Source organism: Archocentrus centrarchus, chromosome 21 (assembly GCF_007364275.1).
Source record: "Archocentrus centrarchus isolate MPI-CPG fArcCen1 chromosome 21, fArcCen1, whole genome shotgun sequence".
Taxonomy (NCBI): domain Eukaryota; kingdom Metazoa; phylum Chordata; class Actinopteri; order Cichliformes; family Cichlidae; genus Archocentrus; species Archocentrus centrarchus.
This window is the reverse complement of record NC_044366.1, coordinates 20988807-21003327: the sequence shown is the minus strand read 5'-3', so window position 1 is coordinate 21003327 and position 14521 is coordinate 20988807. Positions and strand designations below refer to the sequence as shown.

General features: G+C 40.5%; 2 protein-coding genes across 4 annotated transcripts in view; both read left to right on the top strand.

Annotated features, from left to right (window-relative positions):
- LOC115800418 (nectin-2-like) overlaps window positions 1–367 on the top strand; it is a 16333-nt gene extending 15966 nt beyond the window's left edge. For all 3 annotated transcript variants that reach the window (XM_030757765.1, XM_030757763.1, XM_030757762.1), the window contains one exon: window positions 70–367. The gene's annotated coding sequence lies outside the window, so the exon portion shown is untranslated. The remainder of the gene's footprint in view (window positions 1–69) is intronic.
- The window catches only part of LOC115800702 (nectin-2-like), a 15984-nt gene extending 1463 nt beyond the window's left edge, over window positions 1–14521 (top strand). The window contains exons 2-9 of the mRNA XM_030758200.1: window positions 4776–4865; window positions 5525–5866; window positions 6091–6393; window positions 7332–7425; window positions 8713–8867; window positions 9514–9613; window positions 13795–13903; window positions 14186–14521. Coding sequence (XP_030614060.1) covers window positions 4776–4865; window positions 5525–5866; window positions 6091–6393; window positions 7332–7425; window positions 8713–8867; window positions 9514–9613; window positions 13795–13903; window positions 14186–14197 — 1205 coding nt within the window. The 3' untranslated portion in view covers window positions 14198–14521. The remainder of the gene's footprint in view (window positions 1–4775; window positions 4866–5524; window positions 5867–6090; window positions 6394–7331; window positions 7426–8712; window positions 8868–9513; window positions 9614–13794; window positions 13904–14185) is intronic.

The following is a 14521-nucleotide window of genomic DNA, read 5'->3' as shown; positions in this document are numbered from 1 at the left end:
TTTCTTATCGTTCTCAAAACTTTGCCCATGTTTAATGTAAAAGTAACTTTGATTTGCATTTTCTGTTAGGGGCCTTGAGGATGATGCCAATCAGCATGACTGTTCTCTTCTTCCAAGACCTTTGCTGCGACCCCACCTGCTGTCTTCTCTCTTTCATACCTGAGAATGACAGCCGACTCTTGTGTTGAGCTTCTTTGTGAAATCAGTTAAATGTAGAGTCCACAAATAAAATCCCCTACACTTTGTCAAATTCCTCACAGTCCTCGAGCTCTACGTCAAATGTGTGCACTGTTTGTACTCAGTCCTGGAGCTGTCAGTAAGAAACAAATATGGTGACCCATTCTGCCCTTTGATACAGACTCTGTTCATAATTTGTATGGACAGAATTTCTAGGTGTAGGGGTGGAAGGCATCCACCTTTGTGGCCTCATAATCTCACCTCTACTTTTTGTGGATGATGTAGTTCTGTTGGCTGCCTCAGGTGGTGGCCTTCAGCTTAACCAAGTGTGAAATAGCAGGAATGAGAATCAGCATTTCCAAGTCTGAGGGCATGGTCCTCAGCCAGAAAAGGGTGGAGTGCCCACTCTGGGTCAGGAGCGAGTTGCTGCCCCAAATGGAGGAGTTTAAGTATCTTGGGGTCTTATTCACATGTAAGAGGAACGGGAGACTGAGACACAGATTGGGTTGCAGCTACAGTGATACGGATGCTGCGCTCATCCGTTATGATGAAGAGCTGAGCATGAAAGCAAAGCTGACAATTTACCAGTCAACCTACATCCCTACCCTCACCTATGATCACGAGCTTTGGGTAGCTACAGAAAGAACGAGCGCTGGAGAGATGATATCTCGGCTGGTCTGGGAACACCTTGGTGTTCCGCTGGATAAGCTGGAGGAGGTGGCTGAGGAGAGGAAGGTCTGGGCCTCTCTGCTTAAGCAATTGCCCCATTGACCCGGCCCCAGATAAGCAGAAGAAAATAGGGTGGGTGAATGGATGGATGCACTTTGCCCACAAATAACATTTTAAAACTTTTCCCCCTTGAAGTTATAGCTCTACCACCAGTTTTGATGTTGCAAAATTCTCCCATAAATCTTTATTTAGAATCCTTTCAGAGTCCCATCTCTCTTTTTTATATCTCTCGTGCTGCCAGGAGCTAACTGAGCAGTGACCACTGATATCATAGTCTGCCCTGCACCAGTCCAACATAGTCCACCACTGTAAACTGTACCACAACACTGCAAACGACCCGGTTTAGCCTGCATTTACTGTCCCATATAACCTAACATAAATGGGCACTATTATATTTTAATTTGTTTCTAAATATAATTTTCTATATGAAATAAACTCATAGCTTCAGCAATACATCATGACAAATCTACAGTCTGGTAAAAAATAAATAATGAAGAAAAGATTCATCAGGCCTACACATAGGTACTTTCAGCTGCTGCTTTATTTCCCAAAGGGGTACAAAACCAAATGGATTTGCATAAACAGCATTAAAATCCACTCAGCCTACCAAACTGATTGTAGCCTGATACAGTTTTCTGCTTTTGGTTTTCTTTTTTAAAAATCTGGAAATCTAAAAGATGATAAATAGATTTAACATATTTTTGTCCTGTTTTGTTTAGTCCTGCCTCTTGTGTCATGCTTGTGAACGTTTGAATTGAACTTAAATGCTTTCCATTATTGATGTGACTGCTCAGTTTTATTCAAACATCATCCTCACAAGAAAGTAAAAGGTAAAGGCTGGTTCTGTAAGATGAAGTACAGCAGTGGCAACATGCAGTGTTTTTAATGGCAGTAGGTGAGACTTGACTCCACTTACTCCCTTTGCAAGTGGTGTGTGTGGTTCTGTTTGAACAAGCCTAATGACAGTAAACAAACCACTTAATGAAAATGAAGAGGAAGTGAAAAAGGAGAGAGGAGAAACAAGCAAGATGGTGGCGAGTGGATCAGAGAATGATGACAATTGAAGGGCTACTATAATTAAAGTTTTACTTGAACACCTCACTGAGTAAGCAGCATGTTCAGCTTTACAAATAAACCTCTATAGCCATCTTTGTATAGTTAATATTTTAATAATATTTTTTGCATTTGAGCCGTGCTCGTCCGCACAGACTGTCTTTTTTCCAGTTGGAGGCTGGGGACGGGAGTGAGGGGAGTGTTTGTGCTTTTTAATACGACTGATGTTCTTGCGTAAATCAGTTTTGACAACATTAGGTTTTTGCAAACTTGATCTGCTGTCAGACTTTTTTTTTCTCTCTTTTGAACAAGGTTTGAATGCGCAGCATAAATGTAGATGAATGATTCACCAGCTTATGATTAAATGACCAGCAGATGGTGAGAATTTATTATCCTTTATGCCACAACTTATAGCCATAACAAAATGATAACTTGGGTAACTACCTGAGTAAGTTAGAGATAAGAGGTTCATTATTGTTGGTTATATTATAGAAAATGTAAAGACTGATTAAGACAAACTGTGCAAGTTTTAAAGGATGCAGACAGAGTTACCATTTAGAAGCATTTAGTGTTGTGGTCCTCCATGTGTGCTCACTCAGTCTTACTCTCCACTGTTAGAGAGAGAGAGAGAGAGACTATCTTGTGTGTTTGTTTTTGTTTCAGGGGAGGCTCAGCAGCTGGACATTTCATGTACAGCATTCCTACTGTCATGTTACATGTTGGTTCGTAGATCTTTTTGCATAATCATATCAGTATCATGTCAAAATCTCCATTTGTATTGTAAAGCCAGAAGAAATAAATCCATCCTGATCGTGGTATATCAAAGTATCAATAGATCGGTTGTGGTACACCAATGAAGTATTGTATATAGACAGTGTGTGGAGTGTGTTTGTAGATAAACAGTTCCAGGAAGTGCTTGTGTGGGAGGCTTTATAGATTTTTACTCAGGAAGAAACCAGGCACGTAACGAGGCAGTCACGTGATTTTGGGGGGGGGGGGGGGGGGGGGGGGTACTCGTGATATTCAGAAAAACATGAGACTCGACACGGGCTTCATATGGAAACGCCCCCTTTGATCGTAAATAAACTTGTGAACATTTTCCAAGTCTGCGCCTGAGTCTCATCCTCTTACTCAAAATGTCTTTATGAAAAAGACTAGTTTAAAATGGTTAATGGCACAATTTTGTAATTATTTGAGAAGAAATATGTATAATTATACCAACATATAATCATATTTAGGTACACGGTTATAACTGCATAAAAAAAATTCAAACTGTTATCAACTATTAACCCAATATTCCTGTTCAAGTTGTCTTCAGGTGCCTCTGAGATCCTTTTATAAGTTATATGGCTGCAGCATTTTGAACTTATTCCAAAAATCCATATAATATCCTGTTCACTTTTGCAAAAATTGTAAATTGTTTTCTGCAAACACCTCCATATGCTCAGTAAACATGTTATCGCTTCTGAGATCATTTTCAGTTTATATGACTACAGCATCAAAAGAATTTCCCATTCACAAATAACCTAATAATATTATATTTTCAGTAATAAGATCAAATTTGAGCCTCTATTTTAAAGAATTTTGTTTTACAATCATTTTTTTTTAATTCTCGTGTTTTCGTACACCCACGTTAAGCACAATTAATGAGACTAAACTGCCAAATAATTTGCAGTCTTTTGTTATTATTTCCTTAATATCACATTAAATGTTTTTGTCCCAAAGTGATTAGAGATATGTTTATCCCAACAAAGGAGCGACAAAAGAAAAGAAAAGAAAAAAAAAAAGGTTACCATAAGTATATAGAGATGTAGTTGCGCAAATTATTTTCAAGAGCCGTCTAGTGATGGGAATTCCGGCTCTTTTCAGAGAGCCGGCTCTTTAGGCTCGGCTCCCAAAGAAGAGCCGGCTCTTTCGGCTCCCAAATGGCTCCTTAGATTTTAATTTTAAAAACGTGTAAAATGAATTACTAATGTAAAAACATACATTAGGCCTATAGCAAACGTTTCTTTATATACTCAACATATAATAGAGTGCTCCAAATACAAATTATAAAACAAAAGATTGGAAATCAGAAACACCAAGGGCCTTTGAGCAGTTCATCCTGTTTCTCCTGCCTGATGACCTGCCCTGTTTTGTTCTTCTAATTGCAGTGAGGGATGAACAATTCATATATGCCTGTGCAGGTTGTTTGTGGAGCCTGCTCGATATTAAATTTTAAATTTGCAGTCTACACTCTATCACATTAATCCTTTAACGCCAGGCGACCGCTGCTGAATCGCGGGTTTCCTGACCTTACTATCCACGAACAGCTGATTAAGACCGCAGAGTCAGCTGGTCAAAGGAACTTGATCAAGTGGCTTTTTACCGTAACTCTGCGGCCATTCGTGCTATCAAAAAAAATTCAAACGGTTCCTGAAAGCTCAGAAATTGCACTTCACAGTCATGGAGTGGTATTACGGCATTTGTTGCCGGAAGTGCCAGCGGCACTTTTGAAGGTCTCCTTCAACATATTTGGAGGTAAAAGGTTAAAATGTGTCCAGTCAGTACTACGTTTTTCATCACTCATTTTCCTCAACATTCCTGCGTGTAGCCTCGATGTAATGTGCAACTTCCTCTGGCTCTTTCCCCTCTCCCAGCGAATTTTGCAGGAGCCCCTCCCTCTCTGGTGTTGGTTTACTCACTGTGCAGTGTCCGTGGACCCTCCCCTCCCGCTCAGTGTAGACGATCATATGCTACCATTCATCTTAACCAATCACGTGCGGCTTCCACAAAAAAAAGAAAAAAGAAAACGAAATGAACGAAAAGAAATAAAGAAACGGTTCACTATCATGAACCAACTCCGTTCGTTCACTTCAAAGAGCCGGTTCGTTCACGACCGACCCATCAGCGTTTGTCTCCAAAGTGTAAGATGGCGTAGGTGCTGCGGTGTGTGGATATTTGTTTCTCCTGGCAGCAGTAATGTCTGTTTTCACGGACAGTTCTGTTTATATGTTAATACCGCACCATTTTTCCGTGACAGCCTGCCGTTTGGTGTTGATATCTGCGCTCCTGCTGTCCAGGGAAGCTGACAGTATGTTGCCAATGTCGTTGCTCGTGGTGCTGATGTAACTACAGATCAAAGGGTTTAAGGCTAACGCCGTGTCAGGTTCAGGATTAGTCATTACGCTTGCTAATGTTAGTCTGCTGTTATCAGACAAAGGCAAGCTTACATCAAACTGTTATTCCGCATTACCTGGATTATATCTATATTAAAAATATACAGAGATTAGTTAGCATAGACTCACTTTAGAGGAAGAGCCACAGCGTAGCAGCAACTTATTTATACCATATGTTAACGTCACACGGACACACGCACTGGACGCATAACTGAGCATAACTTCGTAGCAGCTGTTACTTCCCATGTTGTTGATAGCGTTAATAAATGAGTGTTTTAAAGAAATTGCAAGAAAGCTTTTGCTTTGCGTTCTGCCGGGAAAACATACATTTTCATCATGATCACGTCATGTTCATTTAATTATGGAAAGCCAAAACTGTGATCTCATGTATCTCATGTTCTTTTCAGCTCTCCGGGTGATTGGCGGAAATGCGACAGTGGTTCAAGGAGGTACCGCTATCTTACCGTGCCACGTCATTGATACCAATGATGACCTGACACAGATTACCTGGCAGAGGAGGACTAGAGAAAAACCTGACAATGACAATTTTTATACTATCATACCCAAAGGTGGACCATTGTTTGTCAATGGGCATGATCATCGATTTAAATATATTGGGAATTTTAATGCCAAAAACGCCACACTCCAGTTATCCAATGTTACCCTGAAGGATGAAGGCAGCTACACGTGCATCTTCACCTTGTTTCCCAGTGGAAATCAGAAGACTGAGATTCCTCTAAAAGTATTTGGTATTAAAAAAAAAAATGTTTTTTAATATTCTGGGTGTTTGTGTGTGAGACAGAGTTATTTTCACCATATTACTTGCATGTTGACTTGTGTGTTGTAACTCTCCCAGTGCCTAAAAAGCAGTTTTTATTTATAATATCCTGGGTGTTTGCATGCGAGATGGAGACAGAGATACTCTCACCACCCTGCTTCATGTTGACTTATTTCTGTGTTGTAACTCTCCCAGTGCCTCCTTCCACAAGCGTCGAGGACAATCTTCCCACTTTGGGTACAGAAGAGGTTTTATTTGCTACCTGCACGGCTGCTGGTTCGAGGCCTCCTGCAGAGGTGAGGTGGCTCACTGGTACTTTGGCAGAAAAAGTGAGGACAACGACAAACTCCACCCAGTACGACAACGGTACGACCACCACAGTCAGCTCTCTGTTTGGTGTACCTACGAGAGAGATTAACCGTCACCTGGTCCAGTGTGTCATCAGCGGTGACTCCCTGTCTACAGAAGTAACTCTGCCCTTCACCATACAGGTCTACTGTAGGTATCAGCTGCTCATGTAGTTCATGATTTGGCTTCTTTTGTGTCACTTTTGATTTACGTATTTAAATTATTTAATCTAATATTACAATATTCTACATCAGTGTTTTCATAAAAACAGACAAATTCCTCAAAATATTTTACATACTTACAACAAGTAACATTAAATGTTTGTTTACTTCTTTTTTTCCCTCTGTGGGATTGCAACATTTTCCCTGCCATCATGAGTTTGCCTCATGATGAGCCTCGGTGGCCACCCAGTAAAGTCACTCTACCCGCCTCAGCTGAATTCTACTGATGTACTTCAACTATAAGTTACGTTAATTCCTACAATTTGCTAATGAAAAACCTAAACAGACATTTTGCTAAAATAGAAACCTAAGAATAAATTCAGCAGTTCCTGCTGCAAAGAGCCTTAGTCTGGGAGTTATTGTGAACTTTTGAGAGCAGCACAAAATAAGTGATGATTGAGGTCAATATAGCCAGAACGTGGAGGTTTCAGCTGCCTCGAATGAGCTTTGTTCACCTGAGCTCAGGTGTCAACAAGAGTCAATTTAACATTCATTATTTAACATTTTTCAGAGACCTGCAGATGTTCAGGTCAGAGCTGACTGTCAGCAGCTAAAATGATGCAGCTGACATGTGTTGGCAATCCAAGCGATGGTGAAGTAGAAGTACCAATCAGTTATGATTTGAGAGTTATTGATGACTATTTATCTGTTTATGGATTACTGCTTCCAGCATGAGAAGACACCAAATCAAAAAGTAAGAGCTGTTTCAAACTCATTATACAAAATAGTTCCTTGTGCTTCCCATCTTCCCGGTCATAAGATCCATGCAGTGCAGTTGAACATGATTGTAAGTGAGCTTTTGACAACCTTGAATGTGTGAAAGGATCACTCCCTGAATCTCTCTCTCTCTCTCTCTCTCTTTTGCAGTCTCTCCCACAGAAGTGGACATCAGAGTGATTTCAGAGCACTCATTTGAGTGTGTGACAGAAGCCAACCCAAATGCAAACTTTACATGGAGCAGGTAAAGAAGAAACATTCATTTCAATGCTGAAGGCTGCTTTTTGTTTGTTTTAAGTAATCTGTGTTAGAAAAGCCTTGAGAGAGAGAGAGGGGTATCTTATTTAGTGCTATATAACATGTAACACACATTAGTAAAAACACTTTCAGTAATGTTGGGAGTGAAGTTTGGAAAATAAACTGTAGACTATAATATTTATAAGGGCAGTAGCAGAGTTGGGCGTGGAGCTGATCATCCACAGTAAGGTCCCAAACACACCTAATGGGAGCAAGTTTGTCATTCATGCACTAAGCAACTCTCATCTTGTGTTAAAAAAGCTGTTTCTGAGGATAACAACAAATCACAAAGTCTTGTTCTAATAAAAAAAAGAATCAAATGCTACTTTATATACATACCTAAACTTTGAAATCAGGTCAAATTTGATCCAAACATCATATAAAATAAACCAATTATTAAATTCAAACAGTGAGACTAATTAAAACATGAAATAATACCAAGCAGTGGAGAATGTGTTCATATCTTCAACTGTAAAATATTCACTTTTAACTGTTGCTGCCAAATAAATGTGTTGGAGTAAAGAGTGCAAGAGTACAACTGCAAAATACAACAGCGTGAAATAAAAATACACAAAAGAAACTCAAATTTGTAAGAGCAGAATTTGTGTGAATGTGTTAAAATGTCTCAAACGCCTTTAAGCTCCACCCCCTGATTATTTTAAAGTGATTTTTGGTAACAGATGCATTATCATGTTCAGAGAATCACAGTGGAATTACAGTAATAATAATATGTTCTCACATGGTAAGGCAGTTTTATTTACACTGTATATTTTATCTCAACTCTTTTCATATTAAAATGCCACTCATTGATTTTACTGTCTGCCATCAGAACTTTCTGCTGTTTAGATGCAGCCTATTGAATCCTCATATTAATCTTCCACAAAATATGCTAAAATCATTAAAAATATCGAAGAAATTGTTCAAAATTTTATCCTCAAGTTACAGACCAATGTACAAGACTGCAAACATAGAGTTAGCCGGGCTCTGCTCATCGATACAAAGTAATGCAATACGAAACTTTATTAAAACAAAATTGTCTTCACAGAAACAGAAATTGTGAGTGAGGTTTGATCTTGTATTTAGGTTAAAATGACAGATTATGACATCTTGGTGTGAGCAAGGAAAGCGCTAACACAAAGAGCTAATAACTGAAATTAATTAGAATTTTGGCACCACTCACATTTTTCTGCCCTCTTTGTACTTTTCATGTTGAGCCTCATTCATGTTTTTCCAGATCTGGTCAGTCTCTGCTGCAGTCTGCAGTCAAAGTAGAAGCTGCAAAGCTACAACTGCTGAGTCTGACCTCTGACCTAAATGGCCTCTATCAGTGTGAAGCATCTAACGCATATGGAAGAAATCACGCTCAGCTCTATGTGCACGTGGCATCAGGTGAGGTCAGTGTGGATGTGGCTGTGCAGTTGTGATTCATGCTCGTATCAAGTTTGTCTGCTTTACTTTTGTAGCTCAGAACTTGTTGCACAAGGGTGTTCTTACCCCTCAACCTAAAAGAGATTCTACTGCTAGGAGCCTGAGGGGTAGCTGCCAGTATTTTTGAATGTGTTGGTTATGTTGTTGTCTATTGGCTGCTCCTTTTAGGGGTCATCACAGTAAATCCCCTTCCTTCAGCTCACCCTGTCTCTAGCATCGTCTTCTGTCACACCAACCCTCTGCATGTCCTCTTTCACTGCATTCATGAATCTTCTTTGGGGTCTTCCTCCTGCCTGGCAGCTCTGCATTCAACATCCTTTTGTCCAGTATATCTGCTAACCTTCGTCTGCCTGTTTTGTCTCCAAAACACTCATCCTAAGCTGTCCTTTTGATGTAATCATTTCAATTGTTGTCCATCCTGCTCACACCCAAGGAACATCACATCTCCAGTTTTGTCACCTCCAGCTGCACATGGAACCATCTCTAAATCACACACAGGAGAAGGCACTTTGATGAGTCCCCCACTGGAAACACTGCATCCAGATGAACAAAATCAACTTTCTGGGATATTATTCTGGTTATATTTTTCAATCTTGTGTCCCTGTAGGAGCATGCGCTGCTGCATGGGCCTTATTTGGTGTTTTGCTTTCCCTGAATGTTGTTGGAGCTGCGGCATGGTACCTTTATAAATCCGGACATTTTCAGAGGTACTTCATACATTAACCTGCATCTATATAATATATAATACTCCTGATTTTAAAGCATATGTGCTTAGTGTCCAAATTGAAGTGCAGACTCTTTAAATCAAAGGTGTTGAACAAAAATGTTTTTGTATTTATACACAGTCCAAATTAATTGGACAGTTCACTTATAAGTTGTGTGGACTGCTCCTTGGTTAGTTCTTAAGTATGGAGAGGATTCCAAGTGTGGCATTTGCAGTTTGGAAGCTGTTTGTGCGAACATCCAACATGTGGTCAAAGAAGGTCTCAATGCAAATTAAACAGGCTGTACATACGCTGCAAAATCTAAACAAATTAATCAGGGAAGGAGTACAAATATTAGGAGTGGCCAAATTGACAGTGTTGGTACTTTTTATGAAAAACAAAACGTACTAGTTAGCTCAGCTCAGCTGTAGTTCATGTCACAGTACGTGAATGGGTTGTGTGGCTGTGTAAGATGGTGAGGACCCAAATGCAGGACTCCAGAGATGGCAAGTAGAAGTGATAGTAAATGAGGATTTATTGAAGTAGAAGTGCAGTGGGAAAAAAGGACCGAGATACAAAGCAAACTGACAGAATAACCTAAACTGGAATATAGCTAGAAACAGGGAGCCAGAGAACAGGACACAGCCATCAGACAACAACAATCTGACAAGAGACACGGGGAAGACTGAGACAATAAATACACAGAAGGGTAATTAGGGAACAGGTGAGGGCACAGCTGCAACTAATGGTACAGATGAGACAATGAAGTAAAACTAAACAAAAAGGACCTGGGACAATGGACTGTCAAAGTAAAACAGGAAACAACTAGACAAAGACAGAAATGCAGACTTGACACACTCCACAGGAAATAAACAACACAACAAAACATATAAGACCGGAGACATGACAGAGGGACAGGACAGACACAGGGGTACCACACAGGGAACAGAGAAACACTATGAATAACTATAACTAACAAATAAGGAACATTAAACAAACTAAGACTCTAAATGTCTGTGTAGATTCTCAGTCATCCAGGTGTAGATTCGACTGAGTCGCCTTTTTTTCAAGCTCCAGAGACTACTATGACCTGGATGACTGAGAATCTACACAGACATATTGCCTTGCACTTTGGGAGGAATGCCCTTCAATTGGAGCGGGAGTATGAAAGGGACTCAAGAAAACTAGCGGACTACAGGAACCACCTTCATTTCAACTTGAGATGCAGACAGTCCAGACTGGCTCCCAAGAGTTTGCACCTTGGGTCCACAGTAAAAGGACATAGAGCTGATCAAATTATATGGAGAGCACAGAACCACCTTTTGAGTGAAAGGATTAGACAGGTCCATTTCACCATAGATGCACTCCAGAACAAAATCCACCAGACAAGACAGGAACGCTCATCACTCTTACCTCACACCATCGTAGAAGAAGTTTTTACATTTGTGGACAAAGCCCAGCTCACACAACACATCAAAGGCAAGGAAAGACAACTCCGTAAATTTCAAACTCTGCAAACCAAGACATACCATTCATCTGTTAACAAACAGGAAGACACCATAAGCAATGGAAACCAAGAGAAGTGGGTGAAGAACCTATCAGACAGGGTCCTCACCAAACCAGAAGAAAATGTGCTAGCCAAAGGATTCAATTTTGCCATAGCCCCACAACAGCTTCCCATAGTAGACCTCATCACAGCAACAGAAACCGTTATAAGAAATAACAAACTATCCCAACCTGAAGCAGAATAGATCAGGATGAAAGTCTCAGCCACCCTCTCCAGTGCAAGACTTCCTCCATCCAACCTCACCATTCAGGAGAAGAAGGCCATCACAGCCCTAAGTAAGGATCAAAACATCACCATACTGCCAGCTGACAAGGGGAGGTGCACGGTTGTGCTGAATTCATCAGATTACCACAACAAAATTACTACACTCCTCAGTGACAACAATACTTATGACGTCTTGAGACGTGATCCCACAAGCAACTACAAGAAAAAAGTCATTTGCTGCCTGCAACAACTTGAAAAGGAAAACGCCATTGACCGCCCCACTTACTACCGCCTGTACCCTGGAGAAACTACTCCATGCATTTATGGACTCCCACTCCCACTCCGACCCATTATCAGCAGTATAAACTCGGTCACCTACAACATTTCCAAACACCTCACCACCATCTTATCACCACTTGTTGGCAACACACCCCACCACACTGAAAACTCCACAGATTTTACAAACAAGGTCCATAATCTTGTACTGAATCCAAATGAAACCATAGTGTCCTTTGATGTGGTTTCACTTTTCACTTGCATACCCACAACTGAGGCAGTGGAGACCGTCAGAAGATGACTACAGGAAGACGACTCCTTACAGAACAGAACCAGCTTCACCCCAGATCAGATTTGTGCACTTTTAGACCTCTACCTTACCACAACGTATTTCAAATACAACAATGGATTCTACAGACAGAAACATGGATGTGCCATGGGCTCCCCAGTGTCTCCCAACCTAGCCAACCTTTACATGGAGGAAGTGGAAAGTAAAGCTCTTGGTTCTTTCAAAGGGGTGGCACCTAGCCACTGGTACGGATATGTAGATGACACCTGGGTCAAAATCAAAACCCAAGAAGTAGAAGCCTTCACTCGTCACATTAACTCAGTGGATAAATACATACGTTTTACCAGGGTGGACACCAGAGATAACAAGTTACCTTTCCTGGACTGTGCGGTGCTTATCAAGGAAGATGGAAGCCTCAACATTGAAGTTTACCGGAAGCCCACACACACAGACCAGCATCTCCTCTTTGACTCCCACCACCCTCTGGAACACAAACTTGGGGTGATCAGGACCCTACAACACCGGGCAGAAAGTGTTCCCTCTGAGGCAGAAGGGAAACAAAAGGAACACACACATATTAAGAAAGCCCTCAAAACATGTGGTTACCCCAACTGGGCCTTCATCAAATCAGCTAAGATGCACAGGAATGAAGGCCAAACACAAACTACAGAGAATAAAGAATAAGAAGGACAAGAGGAAGAACATTGTCATCCCTTATGTGGCAGGCTTGTCAGAGAAACTCAGAAGAATTTTCTCCAAGCATGACATCTAAATGTATGTAGCATATATCATATTCCAACACATCCCAGTGTACTTCAAACCAACTCACACCCTAAGGCAAAAACTGGTTCATCCCAAGGACAAACCCCCCAAACACAAGATCAGCAATGTAGTGTATGCTGTCCAGTGCAGTGAAGAGTGCTCGGACCTCTACATTGGAGAAACCAAGCAGCCTCTTCACAAACGAATGGCACAACATAGAATAGCGACAACGACAGGACAAGACTCAGCTGTACATCTGCATCTGAAGGAGAAAGGGCACTCTTTTGAGGATGCCAATGTTCACATTTTGGACAGGGAAGACAGATGGTTTGAAAGAGGAGTGAAAGAAGCTATCTATGTCCACTGTGAACAACCATCACTGAACAGAGGAGGTGGATTACGTCACCAACTTTCCCCCGCTTACAGTGCTGTCCTGAGCTCCCTTCCCAGACGTCTCAACCCCCATTCACACCTTTGTTCCAGTGACCTCAATAGGCCACATGAAACAATAGAGCGAAGTCATACTCGCATACAGCTCCACTGTTCTGCCTAACCATTGCATTATTCAGTGCCTCATAGTACAGTTGGACAATCACCAGAAACACACTGAAAGTAACTGAGGAGTTTTTGGAGGTAGTGGACTGAGTCGGTCACCTGATCTCACCCTGACTGAGCTGCATCTTAGCTGCTGAAGACAAAAGCAAAGGCAGAAAGAGCCATGAACTTAAAATAACTGAAGACGGCTGCAGTGAAGGATCACAAAGGAGGAAACTTCAATAAAGTATCTAAATTGGACAGTCTGTTTATAATTGTTTATCTGTCCCAGTTCAGCTGCCAGTAATGCAGTATTTTTGTTGAAAGTGTTAGAATAGAATAGAATAGAATAGAATAGAATGCCTTTTATTGTCATTATACAGGATGTACAATGAGATAGGAGAAATTAGAATTAGAACTAAGAGTCTGCACTTGAATTGACTGTTTTATTTCATATCTATTGTGATGGTGTAACAGAGGGAAAACTGTCCAAACATTTCGAGACCTAACTGTAAATTTTGCGTACTGTGCCGTTCTTTTGTGTGTGATTAGGTTTTTTCCTAATATTGCGCGTGATGGTGGGCAGCCTGACTTGACCCCTCCCAGGAGAGCGGAAGATGTTCACAGACAAGAACGTGAAGAACTGCAGATAGGGCAAGAGGTCAGTAACAGTTAATTTGTAGTTCCCTTTTATGTCCCTCAAAATGTATTGATACTAATGACTTAATTTAAATTAAAACTATTTAAATACTTATATATTATTTATCATTTAGTTATGTACAAGTTCTTTTAGTTATGTACAAGTTGCCCTTCTTGAAAGAATTGATAGTTTGGCAGTAAAATATTTATTTATTTTTAATATGTGTTGAATTATGGAAGTTTTTCAAAAGTCTGCGGATACACTGCAGAGTTTTAAAAAAATGTTCTGTATTGTCTGCCTCAGGCACCTCTCTGACAGCTGTGGAAGCAAAAGATGGGCAACATGAAGGCTCCAACATCACCGCAGAGAAAGCTGGTTAATGAACAGAACAAAAGGTGGAAGTTTTTGGTGTCCATTTATATCCCTGTTTCCATTTCATTTATGTTCTCCTAGTTTATATTGAAGTTTATGTGTTGCTGGTACCATACGTCTAAATTACAGTAATGTGCACTGATGCCTGCTTGATGATAGAAATATACAGGTGCTGGTCATAAAATTAGAATATCATGAAAAAGTTGGTTTATTTCAGTAATTCCATTCAAAAAGTGAAACATCTTCCTCTTCACAACAGCCCATAAA